Source organism: Lacerta agilis, chromosome 7, assembly GCF_009819535.1.
Source record: "Lacerta agilis isolate rLacAgi1 chromosome 7, rLacAgi1.pri, whole genome shotgun sequence".
Taxonomy (NCBI): domain Eukaryota; kingdom Metazoa; phylum Chordata; class Lepidosauria; order Squamata; family Lacertidae; genus Lacerta; species Lacerta agilis.
This window is the reverse complement of record NC_046318.1, coordinates 67,741,072-67,767,930: the sequence shown is the minus strand read 5'-3', so window position 1 is coordinate 67,767,930 and position 26,859 is coordinate 67,741,072. Positions and strand designations below refer to the sequence as shown.

General features: G+C 43.9%; 1 protein-coding gene across 1 annotated transcript; it reads right to left on the bottom strand.

Moving 5' to 3' along the window:
- Window positions 1-1,579: 1,579 nt before the first annotated feature.
- TRHR (thyrotropin releasing hormone receptor) lies at window positions 1,580-26,825 on the bottom strand. The gene is made up of 4 exons (XM_033155753.1): window positions 26,477-26,825; window positions 24,798-25,639; window positions 3,334-3,720; window positions 1,580-1,779 (listed from the first exon to the last, which is right to left on the bottom strand). The coding sequence occupies exons 2-4, from the start codon at window positions 25,602-25,604 to the stop codon at window positions 1,771-1,773; spliced, it is 1,203 nt and encodes a 400-aa protein (XP_033011644.1). The 5' UTR covers window positions 25,605-25,639; window positions 26,477-26,825; the 3' UTR covers window positions 1,580-1,770.
- Window positions 26,826-26,859: the final 34 nt, after the last annotated feature.

Sequence of the window (26,859 nt, the reverse complement as noted above, 5' to 3'; positions counted from 1 at the left end):
AGAAATCCATGTAGGATAAGGCTATATTTGGCTGCTTTCTGCCTCCATGATCAGAAGCAGTATGTTTCTGAATGCCAATTGCTGGAAAAAACATGAGGGCACAGTGCTGTTGCACTCAGGTCCTGCTTGCAGGCTTCCCACAGGCATCCAGTTGGCCACTGTGAGAATAGGATGCTGGACTAGAAGAGATCTTGGCCCAATCCGGCAGGCTTTTCTTGTGTTAGATGGCCTCCAGTGCAACTTCCAATGATATGATTCTCCCTCATGATGGGGCTGGGACTGGGGCAGAGTAGGCTGCATGCTGACAGTGATCATGGGTGAGTCAGATAGTTCAGCGGGGAAGAAAGAGAGGAATTAGGATGCTGCAGAAATAAGACCAAGAGAAAGGAGTGTCGAGTGGATCTATCCTAATACTTCGACAAGGGACTATATGCAGAGAAGCTATGGGAGAAGGGAATCGCGAAACAGAATGCCAAGATGACAAGGAGGCCCCAGAAGAATGGGAGCTGAATTTCACAGAGTGAATTCTTGAATTGGGTTAATGTGAGAATGTTAAGAGAGTGACGGGTCCTTTAACCCTCTTCATAGTGGAAGCATACATATATATATACAGTTGTACCTTGGAAGTCAAATGGAATCAGTTCCGGAATTCTGTTCGACTTCCAAAATGTTCAGAAACCAAAGTGCGGCTTCTGGTTGGGTGCAGGAAGCTCCTGCAGCCAATTGGAGGCCACGGAAGCCCTGTCAGACGTTCAGCTTCCAAAAATATATTGAAAACCGGAACACTCACTTCTGGGCTTTGATCATTCGGGGACCGATTTGTTCGGGAGCCAAGGTGTTTGAGATCCAAGGTACAGCTGAATATAACATTGCTCAGAAATTTTAATTTTACTATTTGCTATGGAATGAAAAACTATTCCCCTCACTTTGCTCTCGAGATCCCTCTGTAATTACAATTTAATTGTTTTAAACTACAGTTGCATATTAGGCAAGCAACAGTAGCAGTCGGCCAGACTGGTATATTAAAACCCAAAAAAGCACTGCTGCTATATACATTTTAAGCCTGGAAAAGAAGCTTACTGCTACAGTGTAAATGTTTGCTTCTCTGTCAAACACATTCCTTTCCTCTGGTTCTGCAGAGCTGTTTGCCCCGAGTTACTTACTCTGAAGGAGCATCCATATTACCTCCCAAGTGTGTTGACGTGTATGCTTATCTATAAGGAGCCTGTGTGGAGCTGGCTCCATACCCATAATGCACAGCTTCCTTCCACCAGCAGGAAACACATCTGTGGGGGAAAGGGGGCAGAAAACTGCTGTGCCTTGTGAGCCATCGTGGGGGATAGAGGGTGGGCAGCTGCACCAGGAAGAGGAACAAATGCCATTTTTGGTATTGTATCTCTGGGAGGGGAAGGGGGATATCCTAACAACTCTCAGCACCTGGGAGCTGTAGTCCAAAAACACCTAGGGATGCAAGTTTGGGGAGTCCTGTCCTGGATAATTGATTGTTCAGCTTTCGCTTCATAGCACATGGCTTAGAAAGGAAGGTGTAACAATGCACAAACTTCTGCCATTTGCCTCTTAGTTTCCATATAACAAGCATAGTTTAATGAAATGAAGCAGCTTCCCTGTGGTGTGAAACAGGGTCAGCATTTGTAATACCAAGCTCGGTCACATCGAATATAACTAGAAAACAACCAGGCTGGTTCAGAACTGGGTGGCTCTGCAAGATCAAATAAAATAAGAGAGACAGAGCAGATTCAGGCTCCAACATCACAGCACCTGAAAGGAGAAATTGAAATAATGAGTCACCTGAAATGTCAGAGGTGTGCGCAGCAAGGAGGGGGAAACAAGTCATACAGATGTGACCCATCATGTCCTACCTCTTGACAGACCAACTTTCATAGTTTGTTTGTTTTTTAAGGAGAAGAAGAAAATACACAGGAATGCTGGATTGATGCATGTTCTTTCTGTTGCCACTCGACAACCAGGCTTTGGTAATTGCTCTGGAGTGGATTAATGCAGACCATTACCTCAAAACGCTCCAATGAAATAATAGGCGATGAGTGGGATCCAGAGAGCATTTTGCACAAGGGGAAGTCACTTTGTCCACACAGACTGTGGTCTCTGATTTGCGCCTATCAACTTCCTGAGGTCACTGAACATACCAGAGGCTTATCTAGTCCACCACCCTAATTTCCTTCAATGCCCAACCCTAAAAAACACCCACAAGCAGCACACAAGGGTGACATCCTTCTCTGTTGCTCCCCGGTGAATGGTATCGAGAGACCCGTAGCCTCTGATCCTGGAGGTGGCAGGTAGCCACCATGTCATCCATAGCCTTATTCTCCATGCTTTATCTAATTTCCTTTTAAAGCAGATTTGTTGAAACACAGTCTAGCCAGCATCTGGACAGAAAACTGCTCTGACCTCCATCATGAAGAAAGGTGAGCTACGAAGGTGATCTGTGGATCAAAATGTTGTTAAATATGTTAGCAGCCCCCTGGATAGCTCAGTTGGTGGTGATAATGCCAAGGTTGCAGGTTCGATCCCTTTATGGGACAACTGCATATTCCTGCATTGCAGGGGGTTGGACTAGATGATGCACAGGGTCCCTTCCAACTCTACTATTCTATTATTCTATGTGTATTGGGTTAAGCAGGGATGGCGAATCTATGGCCATGCAATTATTGTTGGATTCCAATGCCCTTTGGCCCCTGCCAGCATAAACAATGGATCAGGGGTAATGGGAGATGTAGTCCAATAACACCTGGAGGGCCCCATCCCTTTATTAAACACACAATAGGTCTGGATTTTGGCTTCTAGTCGTCAATTCTACCTTCAATAAACCTTCCACAGTTACACCTCTTTCTGTTGTGATATTATTACAAGCCGAGCTGCAAAAGCCTCAGCAGCGAGGCTCACATGACTATGTGTCTGTTTTCATTCTGTGGGAAAGCCACTAGTCCTGACAGCTTTCCCACACACGTGATGTTTTGTACTTTACTATTGTAATCTACTTTCGGTTCTGGCTCAGAGATGCCTGACACGCTAAAGGACAGCTCTGACTTCATGAGCTGGCAAGCAGAGACATACTCTGCATTTTATCTGCAATAAAGTAGTTTTTAGCCTTAATGGCTTGTGTGTGTTGTTCTTCACACTGGAGAGCAATCGCATATTATCAATGTGCCCCTGGACTCGAGTAGCCAGGAGGGCACGCAGGCTTCGTCCCTACCTGGGGGTCAGTCTCACAACTTGTCCCCGCGGGACGCATCATAACACTTTCATGGACCTTAAGATGAAGTACACATTTAAAGCTTTGTAGTGCTTCTTTACCTCAGACGACACACAGGTATCATCAAAAGACACTTTGGTGGATGACGGATAAGCGTCTGTGACGGTGATGTCTTCTAGCTCAGTATGGAAATGGTCTGTCTCCTTGATGACGCTGTAGTTTAGGGCCATGCTGTAGCTGTTGGGCTTCTCCGACTGCTTCTGCTGGCATTTGCAAAGTTTCTTGAAGGCTGCTCTGAATTTTTGGGACATGAGGTTGTAAATCACAGGGTTGATAGCACTGTTCAGGTAAATGCAGATCCTGCAGAACAGCAGGAACCAATTTTCTTGGAAAGGGTGAGACAGGAAAGAGTTGATAACCACCAGGGTCCTGTAGGGCATCCACAAAAATGCAAAGAGGATTACAACCACAGCCAGCATCTTGGTAACCTATGGGGAACAGGAAACAACACCATGTGAGCAACAGAAAGGGAGGGGAAAGTAGGGAAGGAACACCGCAAACACTTCAGGGGTTTATTTCAGCCTTCCATAACTCCCAGCAGCTCCAGCTCAGCGGCATAGCTAGCCACTCGGGTGCCTGGTGTGGGTGGGTGTCTTGCAGCCAGGGGTGGGGCAATCCACCCATGGGGGCGGGGCGAGCCTCTCCAACGCTTGGAGCCTCTCCGTCGCCTCCCCCTCAGCTGTAGGGCGGCTGAGGGAGAGGCAGTAGGCAGACACAATTCCCATGCTGCTGTTTCAGGCAGCGCAGAACCTGCAGGCGCCTAAGCCACCACATCACTCCTAAAATGTTTCGTGAGCCCAATTTAAACAAACAAACAAACAAACAAACTCATTTTGTTGTCCCCCCCCTCAGTGATGACACACGGGGGGGACCAAACCCCCCGCATCCCCTTCCTCTGCCACTGCTCCAGCTGCCATAGTTGTGTCAGGGTTGAAGTTAAAAACATCGTAAAATCTTGGAATCTTAAGATTCTAAGTAGAGTCCAGTCCAACCCCCTGCAAAGCAGGATTTTTTTTTGCCCTTGAACCCATGACCCTGAGTCTCATGCTCTACCAACTGAACTCTCCCTTGCATGAAGAAAACAAGCTGGAGATTGTGAACACCAGATTGGGGAAAGGGTAATCTAGTGGAATGCATATTACTACCAGGTTGGCAGCATGAGAACAGGCCTTTTCTGTGGTGGCTCCCTCTTTGTGGAATGCTCCCTCCAAGGAGGATCGCCTGACACCATCATTATATTTATTTAGGCACCAGGCAAAATCTTCCCTCTATAACCAGGCCTTTGGCCTTTAACCATCTGTGACATTTTAGAAGTGGGAGGGGTGTTTTTAATGTAGTTTCCTCCCCCTTGGTTTTAATTGTATCTATGTGAGGGGTTTTGGGTTGGTTGGTTGTAAGTTGCTGTGGATGGCCTTGGACAAGATAAAGAGACTAACACATTTAATAAATAATAACAATAATAGCAGGCTTGATTGCTGAATTAAATTTTTCCCATCCCTCCACATGTTTGTGGAGCTCTGAATGAATTCCAATACTCTATTGCATGCCGTCAAATTCTGAAAAAATAAAATGGAAAGTGTTTCTGCTGCTTCTGAATAATCAGAATTGTTTTATTATCATTCGAACCAAGCCCCAACTCCCTCATTAATGTGTAGCAGTGACTCAGTCCTTCAAAGAAAGGTCAATGGATAACTTGCTACACAATACTTTCCCCCATGCTAGAAGCTCTTTGTCTGAGACTTCAGGGGTTATGCGATACTAACCAATCATAAGCAATTTAAGCATCTTAGTTATTTCAGCACAACCTCTGCCCAAGAATTGTCCAGAGAATAAGAGAAATTATTTTAATCTGATGCAGTTACAAGCTCGAACTCGGCGTTCTCCCACTGCAATAAATTAAGAGTGCTCCATTTTATCAGGAGCAAAGAGCCAGCCATTAATGTAATAGTGAATGGGATTGTGGGACAGAGCTATTACAGAAATGGGGCAGGGTGGCAGAGAGAGAGAAAAGAACTCAACACAGAACAAAGCATCATCTATTGAGGTCAGGCTGAAGGCCTTCTCCCCCCAAGCACTTACTGTAGAGGAAGCCAACTGAAGTTAATGATGATGCCTTAAAGCTAATGGTTGGAGAAGTGCAATTTTCTATCGATTCCCAAAGGGGATATATTTTTTGAAAGGCATTGAAGTCAGGTACTTTACAAAGTGAGCTGAGAATCTCAGAGTCTAAGGCTGGTAAGCTACTGTGGACTGTACGCTGCGGACTGGGCACAGACAGGGCCGGCCCTATCATTAGGCATGCAGATAGGGCTGGCAGTATTATTAGGCAGAGCGAGGCAGTGAGGTGTCTGGAGGACAGAACTGTATGTGGCAGCCCCTCAGCTAGCCCCCCCCCCACACCCTCAGATGCTGTGGAGCACATTGCTCCATCTCATATGAGAGATACATTGCACTACCTTTGTAAATCAAGAAAACCTTTAATAAAAATATATATATATATATATTTAAAAAGTGTTGAATTAAGATTCAACTACAAATTTGTACAGCTTCTGCATTAGGGGGTATGGACGTTATTTTCACTAATATATGCATTTTTTATGTACAGTTTAATTATAAACAAACAAATAAATGAATGGATAAATAAATAAATAATTTATACCCCGCTCATCTGACTGGGTTTCCCCAGCCACCCTGGGCAGCTCCCAACAGGATATTAAAAACACGATAAAACATCAAACATTAAAAACTTCCCTAAACAGGGCTGCCTTCAGATAGTTGTTTATTTCTTTGACATCTAATCAGAGGGTGTTCCACAGGGCGGGCGCCACTACCGAGAAGGCCCTCTGCCTGGTTCCCTGCAACCTCACTTCTCACAGGGAGGGAACCGCCAGAAGACCCTCAGAGCTGGACCTCAGTGTCCAGGCTGAACGATGGGGGTGTAGATGCTCATTCAGGTATACTGGGCTGAGGCCGTTTAGGTCAGCACCAACACTTTGAATTGTGCTCGGAAACATACTGGGAGTTTACCCCAGTTATATGCGTTTTGTACACATTTATTTGTCTGGAGAAATGGAATGCGAAAATTCAGAGAACTGCAAACTTAGCTTATTCATTTATTTCACACAATGTATTCACCACTTGATTGTTATATATATATATATATATATATATATATATATATATATATATATATATATTCAAAAGTTACAACACTAAAGCAGTTTAAAATCACCTCAGCTTTCTGAGCATCTGGTAGGCTTGTCTAAACGGGAATGCTTTTAGTAGGCACCAGAAAGAATACTGTGAAGGTGTCTGCGTGATCTCAAAAGGCAGGGAGTTACAAAGTTCTTATAGACTCGGGAATGGATATTATGTGGCCCCTGTAGTAGTGCCAATTCCACAGATCTAAGTGGTCGAGTGGGCACATGTGCTTTTTTCTTGTGGAACTCAACGGTACACAGTACCTCCCCAAATCTTGCAATAAGGTAAATGGAGGATGCGGAGAGCAAGCAAGCAACCGTGTTTAAAAGGGGGGTTGTGAAAAACTGGAGGCTGAGACAGTGGCGAGGAAAACAAGGCCCTTGTTTGGGACTGTAGTTGCTGCTCTCAGTCAACAGGTTGTAGCACTCTCCCTCAGCTGCCTCGCAATGCATGCTCTCCCCCTGGACGTGCCACTATACTGCTGCCTTGCTTCCCTTTTGCCTCTGATCATTCTTTCCATGTATGTGGGACAGGGGAGGGGGAAGGGAGGAAAAAAGAGAGAGAGAGAAGGGGGGAGGCAGCCTCTGCTGCTAGCGCCGCAGTCCTCCGTTCTGTTGCTGGGGGAGCGTGGATGCTACATGTGATGGCTGGGAGGAGAGGAAAGGAGGAGAAGGAGAATTGGGAGGGTGCGATACTGGGTGGGTGTGAAGAGCAGATGGGGCAAAGTGGGGGGAGAGGTTGAAGAAGGGGGAGGGGCGCACAAAGTGGGGCTTTAATTAATTGAAGGAAGACGGGAGAGAGTGAGAAAAAAGGGGGAGAGGATCGTGGTGATTACTCGAAACAAACAAACAAACAAACAAAAATCCTTCCAGTAGCACCTTAGAGACCAACTAAGTTTGTTCTTGGTGTGAGCTTTTGTGTGCATGCACACTTCTTCAGATACTTCAGATCTGAAGAAGTGTGCATGCACATGAAAGCTCATACCAAGAACAAACTTAGTTGGTCTCTAAAGTGCTTCTGGAAGGATTTTTTTTATTTTGTTTCGACTACAGCAGACCAACACAGCTACCTACCTGTAACTACAACTATGGTGATTACTGACACTGTTTTTCTAGGAAAAAAGCACCGGGTAAGGCGATCTTGTAGATAAACTGGTCCCAAGTTGTTAAGGGCTTCGCATGCTAATAGTACCACTTTGAACTTGACCCAGTAGCAAATCAGCAACCAGCGCAGATCTCTGAGCACAAGGCCTCACTCCTGTCAGCGATCGTGCTGCAGTGTTCTGCACTGGCTGCAGAATCAGAGAAGCCCCACATAGAGCCCATATGGCGGTAACCCAGTCCTGAAGTAACCAGCGCATGAACTACTTTGGCAAGGCTAGGAAGGCTGGCTGTGTTTCGGCTCATGTATTGTTTTGGAAAGTGTGCATTAATTAGGTAGTTTTAACATGTGCACTTAATCAGATTTGTCCCCCAATGTACCAGGAGTACACTGGGACAAAATGCATATTTAAATATTATTGTGTAAGAAAATGAATATTGAAGCATGGCAGGTTGTTGCAGAAACAGGACAGAATGGACTTATAAAAAAACACATTTAGACTTGACATGGACAAAGAATAGTCTGATTTATCCATCATTACGACATTGATCATCACCAAGACATTTGGCCTTGATGTGGGTTTTAACATAGCCACAGTACTTAGAAAGGAGATTAAAAATATATCATTGAAGTGTTTTGATCTAATCCATTATTACAACCATTCATTAATGCCCTCTCAGGAATGGCAAGACGCTTCCCTCTGAACAAGTTTCTGTCTTCCTTAAACAGCACTTGAAAATTCAATCATCGGGGATCTTTTTGTATGGAAAACATATTGAATAGGCCTTATTGAGAAGCCTATTAAGATTTCAATTTAGGGATGAGAGAAACCTTTATTTCCCTGCCCCCCCAAGTGACCCTCTTCATGGTAAAAGTGTTGTACAATATTCTCATTAGGATATTGCTCCCTTTGAATTTCGTGCTTTTTATAGCAACTAAGCAAAAAGGCTGAGGCCTCCTTAACTAGCAAAGCAACTCTGCAGCAGGCAAACACTCTGCCATATTAAGAATGCTGCTCTCGTTTGGAATTGCACTTCTGGATTTCCCCTCACCCCAAATTAATCACCAAACATAGGATCTACCATACTATTCTGGGAATGTGCATACTAGCCCTCAGAAGTGATTGCCAGTACAAGGCCCATTATCTGAAAAAGTATTTCTAATTAGCTTTCTATGGGAATTGGGGAGAGCTTGTGGCCCTCCTCTTCAATACAACATGGATCTTGAGAACTTGCCTTTGAGCCTTCTCTGGGAATAGGGAGCCCGAGGCACCCCAGATGTTGCTGAACTTCAACTCTCACCAGCCCCAACCAAACATGGAGAATCATATGGGATAATGGAAGTTGTAGTCCAGCAACTTCTAGAGGCCCACAGCTCTCCCACTCCAGTCCGAAACCCAAAGGCTCCCATTGGTAAATGAGCACACTGCAGGTGTGTCCAGGTGCTACTGGAAAGAATTTTCTATTTTGTTTCGACTATGGCAGACCAACACGGCTACCCAGCTGTAACGAGCACACTGCAGTTCATCTGCTGACACGACCAAGAATGGATAGCCTGTGTGTGTTCACATTCCTGTATCTCATGCAACCACCCTTCTGTTTTGTTGCATGAGGAAAGGGTCATTCACAGGGCTTTGTGGGAAAGGATATTTCTATAAAATTGCAAGTTCTGCAGGGTAGGGGCCTGACTTCTTGGCTTATGCTACTTTGTGAAGCACCAAGTTCATTAATTATACCATGCAATTACTCCCTCTTGCAGTAAATTCAGGTGTGAATGGAACTGTAGCCACTAAGAAGCAATAGAACTGTTGCAGCATGCTGTGGGGAACCCCAACATTTATAGAAGTACAAAAATGGGGGGGGGTCAAAGGGGGCAGTCCCATAACCCCCAAAACCAGCCAAATGAGAATAGAGCAACACTCACTGGCCTATTGCAGGAGATGGATGTCTGTGGAAAGGGCAATGGAATGGAGTATTCTTGGGGGTGGGGAGGGTCAGACCCAGCTGCTTGGAAAACATGGCTGTCAGGGATTTACTCCTTCCCTTGGATGTTGCTCATGAGTAACAACAAGCCTTTAGGTAAGCTAAAACTATTTATTGTCTATAATGGAATTACAGAGTCTCTGCAGCCATGACTGCTCAGTCAGTTTCAGTTTCTAGGAGTGGTGGGCTTTCTCTCGCCCGGCAACACAACCAACAGCTCGGCACCCTAAAATGACGTCTGCGTCTCCTCCTACACCCCCTCGGCTCATCTTCCTGTCTGTGACTGACGGTGCTGGGTCTCTGCTCTGTCATCCCCAGGCCTGGCATCTCCCTCTCTTCCGGAGACATTTCCTGACGGGGGCTGGAGGAAAAAGATGAATCTGTGGAGATTATGGGTGGCTGTTCTCTATAGCCCAGTGATCCCCCTTCCCTGGAGGAATCGCTATCTTCATTCCCAGCTCCAGTTTGCTCCTCTCTGTCTCCCTGCTCCTCCCGAGTAGTCCCTCTTTCCCTGACAATAGCATTCCACATTTGTTCCAATCTGCATCTGTATTGGAATTATTTTGAACTGTGTCTATAGTTTATTATTTTTAAATGTTTGCATTGATTTCATATATGGAAATCAATTTTTAATTGTTGAATGCATGGAACTGTTTTGATTGTTGTAACCCACCCTGGCACTTTAGGGTAAAGGATGGTGAAGAAACAGAATAAAGTAGGGAATCCTTTTATTTATTAAGGTTCCACTTGTTTATTGATGTACCTGTTGAAGAGAAAGAGAGGGAGAGAGGGAGAGAGAATAATACCATCCTTGCCTCTGATGCTAAAGAGTTCTTTTCTGCTGAATTTTGTAGAGAAACATTATTGCAGCAGGTTCAGGTGAACTTAAGGACAGCTGTGCTCTTTCCAAACTGCGCAGCTGACATGAGGCAAATTGCACGTATATATGGTACGTGATTTGCAGCCAACTCAGGTACTGATGTTGGGATATAGGGTCCTAGCAGTCACCTTCTGTGGTCTTAAATGACCTTTGAGGTCCACAATGCTCTCCCCACACTGAATAGAATTACCAACCCTCAATTAGTCTCACCAAATACCTGATTTGCTTCATTCATTTGTTAAGGTTCAGCGACTGCTTGTATTTCAGTATTTGCTACTCCTTAAGCAGAAAATGAAGACAGATTTCGTAATTGAGAGGGGCTTGGCAAAGGTACTGGCCACAGCCCCCCCCCCCACACAAATGCAAGTCAAGATTTCTGTGTGGAATAATTATTTAGCATTTTTTGTTTGTTTGTTTCTGAATAGCAGCATGTCACAAATCACGCAGACAAGATAGCAAGCTGTTTGTTTTTTAAAAAAAAACTGAGGGAGTGGAAGGCTAATTGATGTCTCTCCCCACAGCGGCTGCACATTTAAAAGTAGCATATGATGCTGTTCTAAATATGAAAAAATCTTCCACTCCATTCATTCCACGCTTTTGTGTGCAAATGAGAGGGCTTGTCATATCACAGCTGCTATATCTGTTTGGCTTTCAAACCAATGTTTTAATAAAAGGTTTCACTTTTTAAAAGAGGGGGGAGGAAATCATCTACATCAGTGAAAACAGGATCCTTACATTTTTTCCACAATCCCAAAACCTATCAAACCACAATTGGTTGTATCCAATCATTTCCTTCCGTTTGTGAGAGACTGTTTGATCTCCTGGAGGATTCTGCTGATGGAAGAGGAGCAGAGGTGATGTTTGCCTATGTCCTTTCTGCTGCAGCCCCCGCCCAATTTTCCAAACTATTTTAGGCACTCCTCCAACCCTATGGAGTAGATTTTCAGAAGCTGCAGAAGGGGTGGAGAAGTTCTGTTCAGCATGCATTCAAAGCAAAACCTATCAAATCCATACATTCTAAAGCAATATGTGAAATGTCCTCCAAAATTCACACTTATCCGAATTTTGTAATGCAGGTCTCCACCTAATGTTCACAAAAATGCATATATTAGGGAAAATTGCTTTCAAAAATGTGTATATTAATTAAAAACTGTAAATCAAAATGTGTTCATCCAGAGAAATCCACATTAAATGCTGGTGAATTTTTATGATGAGTTAAAATTAAATAAAGTTGCCAATTGCTACAGAATGTGGAGAACGGAAATTTGGACTGGAAAAATCAGCAAGCAAGAGGACTAAAATTGACAGCTCCATAGCTGCAGGAAATTTCATGGGAAATTGGCAAAAATAATAATCTCATAAATAGAAGCTTCTGCTAGATCAAAGACGCCTCCACAAATGGAAGGGCACATGTTATTTAACATAAGATGCGATTTGACTTTAACTCCCACTGTCCATGTAGGATTGAACTTTCATTGGAGGATTTTAAACAGAGGGTGGGTGACCATCTGTCAGGGATCCTTTAGCTGTAATTTCTGCGTTGCAGAGGGTTGGACTAGATGACCCTTGGGGTCTCTTCCAACTCTACACTACTAGGACCTATGATTAAACACAGTGGGGTTTGCATTTGGATAAACCTGCATAAGATTGTGCTGCACACCTGCAATCCCAAACATACTTCTCTAGGAGTAAGCCCTTTTAATACTATATACATTTGAGTAAATATCAGGAGGATTGTGTCAGAAATATTTGCTAATAGCAGAAGATGCAAAACAGTCAAAATCAAACACTTCTCCAAATAAAAACAACATGACTTAAAAGTGGATTGTGCCCAGTATGTTCCACAGATTGACCATTATCCATTTCAGAACAGAAAGGGAGAAATGTGTTGTGCATATTCGAAGTCAGAATGATACTTGGGATCCCTGCACATCTCTTCCTTTGCAAATTGCATACCTTTCTGCAAAAGACTGCAGATGCTGAATGGCTCATCATGTTGAAATAATAAACACTCCCTCTGACTCCCATTCCATCGCAGTGCCATTATAGATGTGCTTGTGGTCCTGAATGCATAATTTCTTCTGCACAGCTACTGTATATTGATCACACAGATATGTTAGTCATTTTGAAAATTCCAGGAAGATTTAGAAATATTGCAGGTGGTTCTTCATTAGGATATCTCATTATATAATTATCACGTCTCATCGCTTCAAGCAGTATGATGTGGCAGGCACAGCCTTTCCTAAAAATAATTTTCTTGTTAGAGTAGCAGCTGAGAACCCTCTTTTAGGCTGCAGATTCTGAAACTGTTAAATATAATTGTTTAATTGCACACTTGAAAATGCTTGTATGTATATTGCTAAGGGTTTAACATTGGAAAATTCCATTGGGGTATACTAAAGCAAAGCAGAGCTCTCTTAGTACTTAGATGGGTTAATAATTAACTGTTGATGTGCTTTGCTCTTTCACATGGTGTTTAACCTTAGATCACATGAATAAGGTATTTAGCTGCAAATCACCATTTTGAAGGGAATTGCCTTTGGTATTTTGTTCCCAGCCATATGAGAGAAAGATGTGCTAATGAGGTCTTTCTAGGAGAAATAACATTTCCAACCAAATAGAGGTGGTAGGAAGAGAAAGACTTTTGATTTCAGGTCTGTTTAGAGTAATCTAATATTACTTAGAAGATGAACCTATGCTTTGACAAGTATATGTCTTATGGAATTATCTGGATGTATAAATTTTTTTGTCTTTGTACCTGTTATAAAGAAAGTTCTGGTTAGTAAAGCTTTTGAATCATATTCTGGACAATTTTTATTCCAAAAGAAGTCAGTTTTTATACATCCTATTGCTTCAAGTCGTGCAATATTAATATCTGCAACAGAACTAACCCACCCTCCACAGGCCATTTTCCACAAATTTCAAGCTTGGAGCAAGCAAAGGCTTACCTCTGATCTTAGCATTGTAGTCCTACAGCACTAAGCTTGGGGATAAGCCTCTGTTCTTTAAAAAGGTAGCAGGCAAACATTCATCTGTCATCTTAGTGCTGTGGGACCACAGCGCTAAGACTGGGAATATGATAAACCCTGCCAGTTTAGTATTAAAGAGCGGGCAGAGGATAATCTGCAATCTTAGTGCTGTAGGACTACAATGCTAAGGTCAGAGGTCTAGTTGAGGTGACATGTGACCTGGCCTGCAAGGACAGGCAGGGCACCACTGTTCCTTGAGCTGGGTGGGTGCATCTTGAGACATATGGTGCTCAGGGTGACTTTTACCTGACCTATCTGGAGATGCTAGGGGCTGAATTTGGGACCCTTTGCATACAAAGCATGTGATCTGCCATTCAGCTACAGTCCCTCTGGCTTCAAATAAGAGAGACCACTAAATCTTTAGGTATCAATCTTTACAGAAATATAGGCCACATACTCTTGCGATGCTGCTTCTACGAGGAGGTGCGAGGCGAGCTTATCCACACGATGCTGGCTGAACAACCTGACTCTCGGACAATTACTATATCGAGTGGCTTCTTTTGGATGCTAACAGTAATGTGACAGCAAAGGTAGCCAAGTTCTGTGCTAGAGCCATAAAAATTCGGTCTGATCTAGTTAGCAGTACCCATATAACTTCAGGACAGAGCTAAAGACAAACAAGTGCTATGATCGGCTGTAGCCCACCCTTTAAAATAGTGATTTTTTTCCATCTAAAATTTTTGAAGTTTATATTTATAGTCTGTATTTTAGAATGTATTTTGGATTGTTTTTATGTATATATGTGTGTGCTGGTTGAGAACCATAACAATAAATAATAATAATAAAATAGGGAGAAAGTTATTTCTTCATTTCACAGAGAAAAGACAATATGCAATGTGGCTGTAACAATATACAAGAGAACCTTTAGAAGCAAACCAACGGAAATTTTCATTTCTAAAAATGTCGCCACTATCACATTTAATTTCTTGCACAACCTTTCCCTGAATGATCACACCATAGTGAAATATGCTCCAACGTGAAATTTGCATTGAACTTGGCCTCTCGAGTTCTGAATGAGGGAAATGAGACTTTGATCTTCCAAGCTTCAAACAGCCAGCTTACCCAGGGTGCTGTATTATAGTCTCATTGATCTTGACCCTATTTCAGTTACAAATGTTAAATGCTATGCTACGGAATGGGCCTAATCTGAGACAATAATAACAATTTGTTGCCTGCTAATGTCAGAAGGGTGAAATTGGAGAAGAGGGGTGTTTTCCATTCATTGGTGGACTCATGACCTATAAGCGCTTAGCAGAAACACACAAGGAGGCTCACCTTCATCTTTGTCACTCACAACACTATTCACTCTCTACTTGTCAGTACAGTCAGCTCAGCAAAAGGACATAAGAGAAGAGGAGCCCTGCTGGATCTGACCAGAGGCCCATCCAGTCCAGCATCCTTTTCTCACAGTGGCCAACCAGGTGCCTATGGGAAGTCCACCATAAAGTCATGGGACATCACAGCCTTCTCCCAACTCGTGTTCCTCAGCAACTGGCATTCAGAGGTATGCCACCTCTGATATTCACCTTCCCCACCCCCTGCCCAGATGTGGCACTTAATATGCATGCTAACAGTCTATTTGAAGTTAGGATTTTGTCCTAACGTATAGAACTTTACACTTGCTTATATTTAATTGCATTTTCTGTTGCTCATTCGCCCGGTTTCGAGAGAACTTTTTGGAGCTCCTCACAATCACTCCTCCCCACCTTTTTCTTCTTCTTCTTCTTCTTCTTCTTCTTCTTCTTCTTCTTCTTCTCCTTCTTCTTCTTCTTCTTCTTCCCATCCTAAGCAGTTTGGTGTCATCAGAAAACCCAGCTATCTGACAGCTATAGGTGAATTATGAACAATTTGCAAAGCACACATCTCAGCACGAAACCTTGGGTGACCCCCACACCTTACATCCCTTCATGGTAAGAACTGTCTGTTTATTCATACTTTCCACTTCTTGTTCTTCTTGAGCCAGTGTGGTGTAGTGGTTAAGAGCAGTAGACTCGTAATCTGGTGAACCGGGTTCGCTTCCTCGCTCCTCCACATGCAGCTGCTGGGTGACCTTGGGCTAGTCACACTTCTTTGAAGTCTCTCAGCCTCACTCACCTCACAGAGTGTTTGTTGTGGGGGAGGAAGGGAAAGGGGAATGTTAGCTGCTTTGAGACTCCTTAAGGGGAGTGAAAGGTGGGGTATCAAATCCAAACTACTCCTCCTCCTCCTCTTCTTTAAATACTTACTGATCTTCTCCATATTCCATGTGAGTCTTGAAGGGGTTTATCAAAGGCTTTTTTTGAAGTACACAGTGTCTGCTGGATCACAGCCTATCCTTATGCTTACTGACACTTGTAAAGAACTCTAAAAGGTAGTTAGACAGGACTCGCCCTTGAAGAAGCCACACTGGTTTTGCTTCATCACAATTTGTTCTTCCATCTGCTTACTAATTCTACCTTTAATAATGCACCATAGAACTTTTCCTGAAACAGACATTAAATTAACTGACCTGTAATTTTTCAAATCCCCCTGGATCCCTTTTTAAAAACTGGCACCACATTAGCCACTTTCCAGTACTATGGAAATGTTGCCCATGCTTGTTAGGAGGACAGCATTTTCACATTTAGGTGGATGCCATCTGAACTCAGTGATGAGTTTGTTTTTGATTTGTCAGCAAGGCCTAGAATTTTATCTTTTGTCACCACCGTTTCCTTCAAACTCCATCCCTAAGAAAGTTCATTCAGGTGCAGGGATTTGCCCTACTTTGTCTACCGGGAAGACAAATGAAAAGAATTCTTTTGCTTCTCGGCTATCTCTTTTTCCTTCTTTAGCACACCTTTGACTCCCCTGTCACCCAAAGTCCCAACCACAGCCCTAGCTGATTTCCTGCTTCTAACGTATTTACTTTTTCTTTTCTTTTTTTCTTTTTTTTCTACTGTTGATTTTAATATTTTTAGTAATATGTTGGTTGATTTTTGTTTTCATCCTCATTTTGCATTTCTTTGGCCGAAGTAGCTGTTTTTGTTTGTTTGTTTGTTTGTTTGTTTGCTTTGTTCTCCTCATTTGGACAAGACTTCTCCTGATGAAAGCTTGCTTGCCCCTAATACTTTCCTTGACTCTGCTTGTTAACTATGCTGTCTGTGAGCTTCTCTCTATGCTGAGAAACCAAGCCAGAAGCTGTGGTTAAAACCACATGGCTCTTCATGTGTAATAACCCAGGAAGGACCTGAAACCAGGGGTACCACCAGTCCGCTTCTCGCCTTCTCCCCCCCCCCAATAAGCCTGGTAGACTAAGTTCTGTGCTTTAAAGTTGCCTCCCAGGCTGCAGAACAAGCCTATCTGAGGCAGCTGTTCCCAAGGACCAAACCATATAAAACCCTGGCTCTTCTCCCCAAGCAACTGGTTTCTTGCATAAGATGACTTCGGCCCCATCCATACCATGCATTTAAAGCATATAGCTTATGGGAATCATAGTTTGCTAAGGATGCTGGGAATTGTAGCTCTGCAAGGGGGTAAACTACAGTTTCAAGAATTCTTTTGGGGAAGCCATGAGCATTTGATTGGTTGGTTGGTTGGTTGGTTGGTTGATATACCACCCTTTATCCAAAGATTCCAGGGCGGTGTACAACATTAAGAATATATTTTACTAAACATGATAATGGAAACATAATACATAGCATAATGGCAGACAGCTTAATGATTCAATAATCATACTAACAGCCCTCCGCTCCGTACACACAGTGTTCAAAATTCACCAGGCGTGTTTTGCACCGGGCTATGTGCTTCCTTCCCCACCCTAGATACTAAGCCCTGTCTAGTTGTGAAGATGAGTGACTTGGCAGATCATTCCTACAAATTTTTCTCTCTGTGTGTGTTGAAAATATTTTAAAATCCTGATCAAAGGAGTGGAGTAATAGGGGGGAGATGGAAGGCCTAATAATAGTCTGAATGGAAGGCCTAATAATAGTCTGGAAGAAGAAGAAGAAGACAACAACAACAACAACAACAACAACAACAACAACAACAACAACAACACCCTTTCCAAGCAGCTTCCAACACGTTAAAACACAATTCATAACAACAGTTTACAAACCATATAATATTGAGTGCCTAATTTAAAACGCACCATCACATCTAAAGAATATCATCACTGGGGCAGGTAAAAGCACTTATCAGCAGAAAGACGATGGAAATTCAAAATTTAATAGAAAAGCAGCTGATAAATAGCCTGCCTGGAGGGTTATAGCTGGGTAAGGTAAGATAACACGGTTCAGTTCTTTAAAAGCTGAGAACAATTTGGGGGGAGAGTGTATTGTTAGGCTGAACAATCTGCTTGCAGCATACACTGGAACAAAATTGCAGGTGCTTGGCTGGTTTGAGAAAATTCTCAGGGCCACAACAGAGATGGCATTAGCAGTGCGATTGCACTGAAGAGTTTGACACTTGCTTGGATAAGTGCAGCACAAACACGGTAGCCCAAAGGGAATTCTGGAAAAGGATAAGAATGAAATACAGTGGTACCTTGGGTTAAGAACTTAATTCGTTCCGGAGGTCCGTTCTTAACCTGAAACTGTTCTTAACCTGAGGTACCACTTTAGCTAATGGGGCCTCCTGCTGCCGCCACGCAGCCACCATGCAATTTCTGTTCTCATCCTGAAGCAAAGTTCTTAACCCGAGGTACTATTTCTGGGTTAGCGGAGTCTGTAACCTGAAGCATCTGTAACCTGAAGTGTCTGTAACCCGAGGTACCACTGTACTAGTGTATGAAAAAAATTGGCATTTATCTTTCTTGCACTAGGCCTACCCTTAATGAAATGGACTGCTGTAGTTTATTGAAAAAAGTACACCTCTCTATGATTCTGCTGTGCAAACTTAGAAGAAATTTGTTAGTGTCAAAGCTGATCACCTATTGCAGGGGCATGGAACCTGTGCCACTCCAGATGTTGTTGGACTCCAACTCCCATCATTACTGGTCATTTATTTGCTGGCTTGCTAGGGCTGATAGAAGTTGAATTCCACCAACACCTGGATGGCTCCAGGTTCACAGCCTGTTGGAAGGACTCAGATTTGCAAAGGATATGAAAACAGCTCCTCCTTTTCCCTGAGATCTGATAAACAGCATTATTAAAGCAGACCACTGTCTGGCCATTGCGTACAGGGAGAAACCACCGCCAGAACAATATGTTATCAAGGTCATGTTGCTAACATGAGCTAAGTTCTGATAATACTTCACTGAGCAAGCTGAACAAAACCAGTGTATAATTTGAGGAGAAAGGAACAGAGAGGTTTTGCATTTCTTAGTTCAGGCCTTATATGAAGCTCCTTCTGAACTACACAGCCAGTCAGAGCACTTGTTCCCTCATTCAGGTTGTTCCGCCTGGTTGCTAAGCAACACTCCACCCACCCACCCCCCTTGGCTCGTTGACTTTACATTGACAGAATTCACCTTTTACCGGTAGTTGAAAACTGAATGATCTCTGCTGTGGCACATGCCACACACAATGGGCACTGTTCTATGCTTAAAACAGAAAAACAAAGCAAAACATCCTAACAAAAATTACATGTAGTTATTAATCAGATTAAGATTCATACATGGGACCAGATGTCTGTGTTTGGCATTCTGCTGCCTCAGTTATAAATAAAGAAAATATGAAGCTATGAAGCCACCTTTCACTAGATTAGACCATCCGCTCACTAAATGCAGTTTCATCTACTCTGAGTAATAGTGGCTGGGATTCCACCATCCCCTGCTACTTTAGCTGGAGATGCAAATATCTGCACCTTTGACCTTGTATATGCAAAACATTGCTTTGGTAAATTGGGTTCTCAAATGAGAGCACGTGTTGCGGTGGGGGCTAGAAGACACCTCCTTGTTGCTGGGCGGACTGGCTAGCTGGCCACAGCTTCTATAGGCCCCTGTGAGTTGCCAAGCAGAATTTAATGTATCAATCTGATGATGGACAGCCCAGCGTCCTATATATTGTCCTGCAAGAAGGAGGATCCTTCTCTTGGCTGTTTGCTTCGGATCACCCACCCTCCCTCCCTTTATTTAGGCCTCTGCACTTGACCTTGCAACTGCCTGTCATGGGGTCATCTGCTTTTGGGGCAGGGGCCCAGTAGGAATTTTGTCCATTTGGCTGATTGGCTGTTGCCATCTGGTTTTGCCTACTGCAGTAGCAACTAGTCACAACTTGTAAGGTTGGCGGTTAGGCATTGGTTCCTGTGTTGGTACTGGAAGGATACCCTTCTCTGTGGAGGGGCAGGTGGAGGCTACAACCTCGTCTCCAACCAAGACTAGGCTTACCCAATGCCTATCCGCCTTACAAAGTTGTGGCAATTGCTGTGAGGTAGGCAAAAACCCAAATGGCAGTGCCAATTAGCCAAGTTAGGTTAGGAGACAGACATTGTCCATAGCAAGGTCTAAGTGTATATGAAAACCCTAATCTGAGGGAGGGAGGGTGGGAGAACCGGTGCGGCGAGAGAAAAGGCCGAAAGGCTTCACCTGTCTGGCATTTAAACATCCGCTGGGCGCGGTGCCAAGGGTCACAATTGGTTGGTTGATCCCATGTCCAGGGGAACGTCCCCTTACTCCTGCTGCCATTGTTCCTTTGGCAACAGGAATATGATTCGGCCTGCGATAGGCCTGTTTGCCAGGGAGGCCCGGGGCCCACCCACCAAGCTGCCCACCTGCCAGAAAAGGGGGCTAACAGACCTAGCAGGCAAGACCCCCAAATAGCTTGGTACCCCTTCATTGCTGAAGCAACAGCTCTCATCTTAGCTCCAATTTGTCAGACCAGTGGAAAATGTGCACCCTAGAAACTTGGTTCACGGAGCTCTGGTCTTGGGCAAAGGATAGCCACCCACCCCTGGGTATATATTTTATTTATTTATTCAATTTAAATACCACTCTTTATCAAAAGATCACAATGCTAAAAACACATCACAGAACAACAACAACAACAACAACAACAATAAGCATACTGGCAGACAAATAATAAAACAGTTAATAACAGTCCTCTCCTTTAAACGGTGAATGATGAAATTCAGCACATGGCAGTGCTACCCGCTCCAGGCAAATTTTGTTAAATAAAAAAAATAAATTGAGATGACTCAGGTGCACTGGTGAATGCTGACATTCACACACACACCCCAAAAAAATCATCTAGAGCAGATCTGTGTTCACATATCTGAAGAACATTCAAAATCTCAAAGCACCCCAAGTTAAGTATTCCATATCTCTACAGAATTTGACTAGAAGAAGAGCCAAATTATGATATACAAAAACCACAATCTACTTGAGCGTTGAAAATCGATAAGTGTTGGGATGAGGCTTCAGTGAAGACTTCTTTCCAGCAACACAAAGGTATGCGTTTTGTAAAGGATGCCGTTGATTACAAAGGCTGCATTGAAAGGGTGCTCCTTGTTAACACCTCTCTTTCTGCCAGCATGGAGCCCGATAATAAAGAAAGGGCACCTGGCCCCCTGCACCTGGAAAGAATGTTGTTGCATTCTTTCAGCAGCAACAGCAGCAGCAGCAAACCCCAGGCATTCATGTAGGAGGAATGAAGTGACTGTGATGATACAATGAAAAACAAATCTCAGTCTTACAAATGCAGGCAGCATCAGGACCGCCTTGCATCTCAGAGGACTTGAACCCAGAAGCTTGTCACACCTGCAGCACATTATTCTACAAATATTGTTTATAAGCAAGCATATGTTAGGGATGGAGAGAGAGGACTGTTTCTCTATCACATTTCATCCCAAGCAACCAATGCTACATTTACAATAGCCCTAATTAGTGGGTCTAGGTCCCAAGAAAGTGCCTAAAGCCACACGTTTACAGCACACTCCTCTACCAGTTAACTGGATGAAGGCCAATAAACTGAGTGGGTGCTAACAAGTTGGAGGTCCCATGGGTGAGTGGATCTTGGGACTGGGAATTGGGAGGACAACCTGTTCCAGGTTCGGGCAGATGGTGGTGGCTGCCTGAAATAGCAGGCATGTAGTCTGAGAGTACCTCTGTCATTGGAACCCCAGGTGGCCTCAGTGGCATGGAATTCCTTTGCAGTTTGGACTCCTGTGCCAGCTATAGCTATTGCTAGACAGAAAAGCCTAGGCACAATGGCCCCTGGCCCCCTGCTCTGGAAACTGCTTACATAGTTACTTACTGTAATGAAGCTGTCCTCTTATTTTTATGTAGAAGCAACTCCCCGTTTCCATGGAGGTTGCATTTTGGATCCCCACCCTGCGCCCATTTCCGTCCCTTTTGTTCCACCCCCATTCCTTCCTCTTCCAGGTCCAAAAGGACCCACACGTTAGCGGTCGCACATCAATTGGACACGCCTAAAATGGGTGCAACCTTATTTAAAAGCATCTCGGGCAGGTGGCTTTGTGGGTGGGTTCCGGGCCTTCACTGTGAACTGGCTTATTGCAGGTCAGATCGTCCTCCTGCCGCCAAATCGGCCAATGGCAACAGGAATTTGGGGGCATTGCTCTGGGCGCAGGAACAACCAACCAATAGCAGTGCTTGGCTCCACACCCAGGCTAGAGATAAATCCCTGGCCTGTGGGTCCTTTCGCCCTCAAAATGGGTGGCACCTTATTTAAAATCACACACAAACCACTTACAGTAATATAAACCTCCCTGAGATCTTTCAAAGATGCAGCTGCCAGGGAACCAACAGAGATAGCTGTCAATGATGACATAACACTGATCCTAAAAGATCCACACTAGCTGTTGATCTTTGGCTTACAAAGCCTCAAACAACTTAGGGCTCAGGTATATGAAGGAACCCTTCTCCCTGTGTGATCCTGTCCATGTCCTCAGCAAAGCCTACTATTTGTTCCATCACCAGGGGAAGTACATTGGATCTTCCCCTGTGGTGGGAATGGAGACAGAGTCTTCTCTGTGGTGGCTCCCTGACTTTAAAACACCTTTAAAAAAAAGTGTGCCTGGTATCAACTTATTGACATTCCAGCTGTAAGCTGGAATCTATCTACCCAGGCATTTAGGAATGGTTAGTTGCTGCTGGTGATGAGAATGTGTGAATTCTGTTCATATGGTAACTTATGAGATTGTGCATGAGTGCATACAAAAGACAGCAAGGAGAACCTCAAAGCTAGGCCATAAATTTGGCAAAAAGCAAACAAACCTCTAGTTAATTTCACTCTAAATATAGAAGAGGAACCATAACTGGAAGTCTCATTATAGCCTGCTGAGATCAAGCACCAAATGTTTCTTTTACATATATTTTTTTTCTGCCGCCCAATGCTTGGCAAAACTAACTATTTTCCTTGCCAGCTTCTTTTCACTTCCATAAGTATTGTATCATAATTAGAATGTGCTGGCAAGGATGTATTGCACTTGCTATTGTACAGGGTCTAGTTTATAATGAACACTGTATAAAACTGTTAAACTATGATGATGGCATGATGACCCATGGGCAAGATCAGTAATGGCCAAACTTGGCCCTCCAGCTGTTTGGGACTACAATTCCCATCATCCCTGACCACTGGTCCTGTTAGCTAGGGATGATGGGTGTTGTAGTCCCAAAACAGCTGGAGGGCCATGTTTGGCCATCACTGGACTAGAGTCTACCCTACAAGCCCCAATATTACATTTCCTATAATACTGCCAGAAGAAGGCTGATCGCCGAAGAATTGATGCTTTGGAATTCTGGTGCTGGAGGAGACTCTTGAGAGTCCCACGGACTGCAAAAAGATCAAACATATCCATCCTTAAAGAAATCGGCCCTGAGTGCTCACTAGAAGGACAGATCCTGAAGTTGAGGCTCCAGTACTTTGGCCACCTCATGAGAAGAGAAGACTCCCTAGAAAAGACCCTGATGTTGGGAAAGATGGAGAGCACAAGGAGAAGGGGACGACAGAGGATGAGATGGTTGGACAGTGTTCTCGAAGCTACTAACATGAGTTTGGCCAAACTGCGAGAGGCAGTGAAGGATAGGGGTGCCTGGCGTGTTCTGGTCCATGGGGTCACGAAGAGTCGGACACGACTGAACAACAACAACAACATAATACTGCCAGAAAGTAAAAACTCCATGTTCTGAAGCAATTATCCTGATTACCAAATCATGGGATAAAATTTAGGGGACATCTATCACCTATTTGTGAGTTTTCCTTAGGCGTCTCAGTTGAACAACAAACAATGGAACTCCCATCCCTTTGGATTTGATTTCTTGAGGTGCTTTGGCACCAACATTTGTTTGGCTTCTTAAGGGTTTCCCATATTCTGCAGCAACAATATGGGTTCATGACTGAGCACATAGTAAGAAGCTACATCCAAGGCAGGAGTACATTAAGGCTGTTTTGAGGCCAATCCACACCATACTGTTATGAGTTTGTGGGTGCTAGACACCCTAAATTCCTGGATTCAGTAAATGTTAGAATTTAAACAATGCTTGACATGTTAAAACTGGATGCTAGACATTGGATATAGCAAGTATTACAATTTAGGCCAGACCAGTTTCCTGCGTCAGGAAATCACATGGGAGATAAGCAATTAGGAAAGAGAAAGGGAAGGTAATGAACCATTAGGGTAGCCAGAGAGGGAGGACTCTGTGGCAGACAACAAATGGGAGAAGCCCCTTCCTCAACTCAGAGTTTATTTTGGAAGGCAAAGCAGAGTTTAAAAGTAGAGTTTTGGAGTTGGCTTACAGGTAACCTGGGGGTGAAAGGTTGCATGTAAAAGTCAGCAAGCTGCAGAGAGTCAGAGCCATGGCTGGGGACTGTTTGAATTCAAAGCTGCAGCTATGAAAGAAGCAAGACACCCTTGGTTATATATGTGTGTAATAAACCATATATAATAAAGATACTGGAGTCTCCTCTGTGCCTCACTCCCAAAAGGAAACACGAACCCTGGGTATGCACCTGGAACTCCTAGGATCTTACAGCACTCAACAATATATATCACTTCTGTGCAAAGAGAAGTGATAAGACAAAAAACACAACCCTACCCAGGTGTAGCTCCAGACAACAGCACCCTGTGATGTCACCACGCCCATCTTTGACTGCAACTGCAGACAGATGAAGGGCTCTTTGCATGTCCTAGGTCAGGTATTGGGATTTTTAATAGAAAAGTTAAGATGCTCTCATTAGATCAGACCATAGTCAATCTAGTCCATCATGCCAACAGGAAGAGCTGTGAAGCTATCCAGCAAGACGTGAAGCCACAGCTCCATTGCTTGTATTCAGAGGTACAATGCTCCTAAACCTGTTGGTTCCATTACATCCAAAAGTAGCATAACACCCACCCACCCCAGCTACAACCACAGTCCCCCGCCCCCCAAAAAAGCCATTGGCAAGCCATTTCCCTACCTGCCTTCTGGAAGCCACAGCACTGTTGATACCCTTGTTGGCTGTTTTGGTCTTGTTTGGGGCAGCCACATCATTCTTCCACATCTTTGAGTTTTCTTTTGGGTCACCCGAGATGGGATTTAGGAACAATATCCTGGCAATCAACCCATAGAGGACAGTTGCTAATATCATTGGCATGACATAAAATATCCCAAAGTCCATCATATAGATTGGAGAATAGTAGCTCCTGGGCACTTTGTACCCGCAGGACACTACAGTGGCATCTTTGTAGGCTACCATGTTGAGATCTAATAAGAAAAACCAGAGCATGCAGTAGATGGAGGTGAAAGCCCAGACAAAAATAATTATCTTTTTGGCTCTTGAGAATGTGCATAGAAACTGGGCTTTGATAGGGTGGCATATAGCTATGTACCTCTCAACGGTGAAGGCGGTTATAGAACAAGAAGAAGCGTTGATGCCGAGGTATTGGAGGTAAGTGATGCAGAGACACCCAATGTAGCCATAGACCCAGGATCCATAGATGCTCTCGGTGATGTTGGGAAGCCCGGCAGCCACAAGCACCATGAGGTCCGCCACAGCAAGGCTCACCAGGTAACAATTTGTAGGGGTCCTCATATGCTTTGTCCTGAGTACCACGAGCACCACCATGATGTTGCCTACGATGCCTAACCCGCAGATGAGGAGGACCAAGAAGATGGTGACCACTTGGTATTCAAGGGTGGCCACCTCCCGGATCGGCAAGAACTCTGTTTGATTCTGTCCATTTTCTGTAGTGTTCTCCATCTTCACTCGGCTGCTTCTGCCCATCAGCTGCTGGTCAGCACATTTCCCCCCTTGTCTCCCTAGGAAAAGTTGAACACAGGGTAAGATGCAGGTCCCTTGTGTGGTGATATTCCACACATTACAGTCCCTTTGCTCCAAACAGCTTATTGACCACCAGCCCCAACACACACAAAAACACACACAGAGCTATCATACAGGTATGTTCATCTGTTTCATTGGGTGGGGATTTTTATTTAAACAACAACAACAACAACAACAACCAGGCACTGACAGGTGTGGAAGAAGGACTTTTCTATCTGCTGAGAAGGCTGCCTCAGAAGACAAGGGTAACATGATGCGTTAGACTATTCTATTTCCGGCAATAGTGAATCAAAGGCTGGAGACAAATTAGGCTAGGTCTCCCCCCTCCAGTGTTTAAGACAATACAATAGCCAATTTCAAAAATCTGCTTGAGTCGACACCACAGCAGGACAAAACAAAATGCAGTGTATGTGTGTACACAGCAAGTGCTGGTATTCCTGAGTTCTGTCATTTTCTTTTTTAAAGTCTTATGTGACTTGAGAGAGGATTGAATTGGGAGTAAAGATTGGACAAACTCTCCCAGCTTAAGACATTCTTCATAGGAGACGACCCCAAAGAGTCATGCTGAGGGTTCAAGGAAAGGGATTGTATCCAAATATTTCGAGTTAAAGCCCTTTCACACTCTTTTATGCTGTCCTGCTGGTAGCCACAGCCATTGGCATTCATTGGTCAGCCCTAGTCAGATGAAGGCAATTCTGTCACTGCAGAAGAATAGAGGGTTGTGTGTTGATAATACATACAGATATTTATCTATCAGATACCCCAGTCCATTCCTCCCTCCTGTCCCTGTATTCAATATGATATATGGGACTTACCTTCAGCTTTTTTGCAGGGACTTCAGAGCTGTGCATGTCCAATCTGAGTTGACAACATAAGCTCCGCTCCAACTTTGGGCAGTCAGAGAAAACCCAGCACATCACACTTCACTCCGCAAACATGCTGCAGATCGCAGCGGCTGCCCGCAAAAGCTTCCCCGCTCCAGTCTCCCCTAAGCCCTCCAAGGGAAGAGGCTGATCATCTCAAAGCTACCAAGCTGCCAAATCACAAACAGCCTATTAATGAGAAAGATACACAAAGTGTCCATTGATCCACAGATCTGATTTTCTCAGGAAAGGCAATAGAACCTCTTTTGGCAGCACAGTTTTAACTCGAGATGTCCATGTAAAAAGGAAAAGAGGGGGGAAAGCGACAAATACAC

What these genes read in the sequence shown, in the direction of transcription:
- TRHR (XM_033155753.1), bottom strand. Translation starts at nt 25,604, where the DNA reads ATGGGCAGAAGCAGCCGAGTGAAGATGGAGAACACTACAGAAAATGGA. An exon ending in CTGTGGCTTCCAGAAGGCAG is followed by an intron (nt 3,721 to 24,797) that starts GTAGGGAAATGG and finishes TGTTCCCCATAG; the next exon opens with GTTACCAAGATGCTGGCTGT.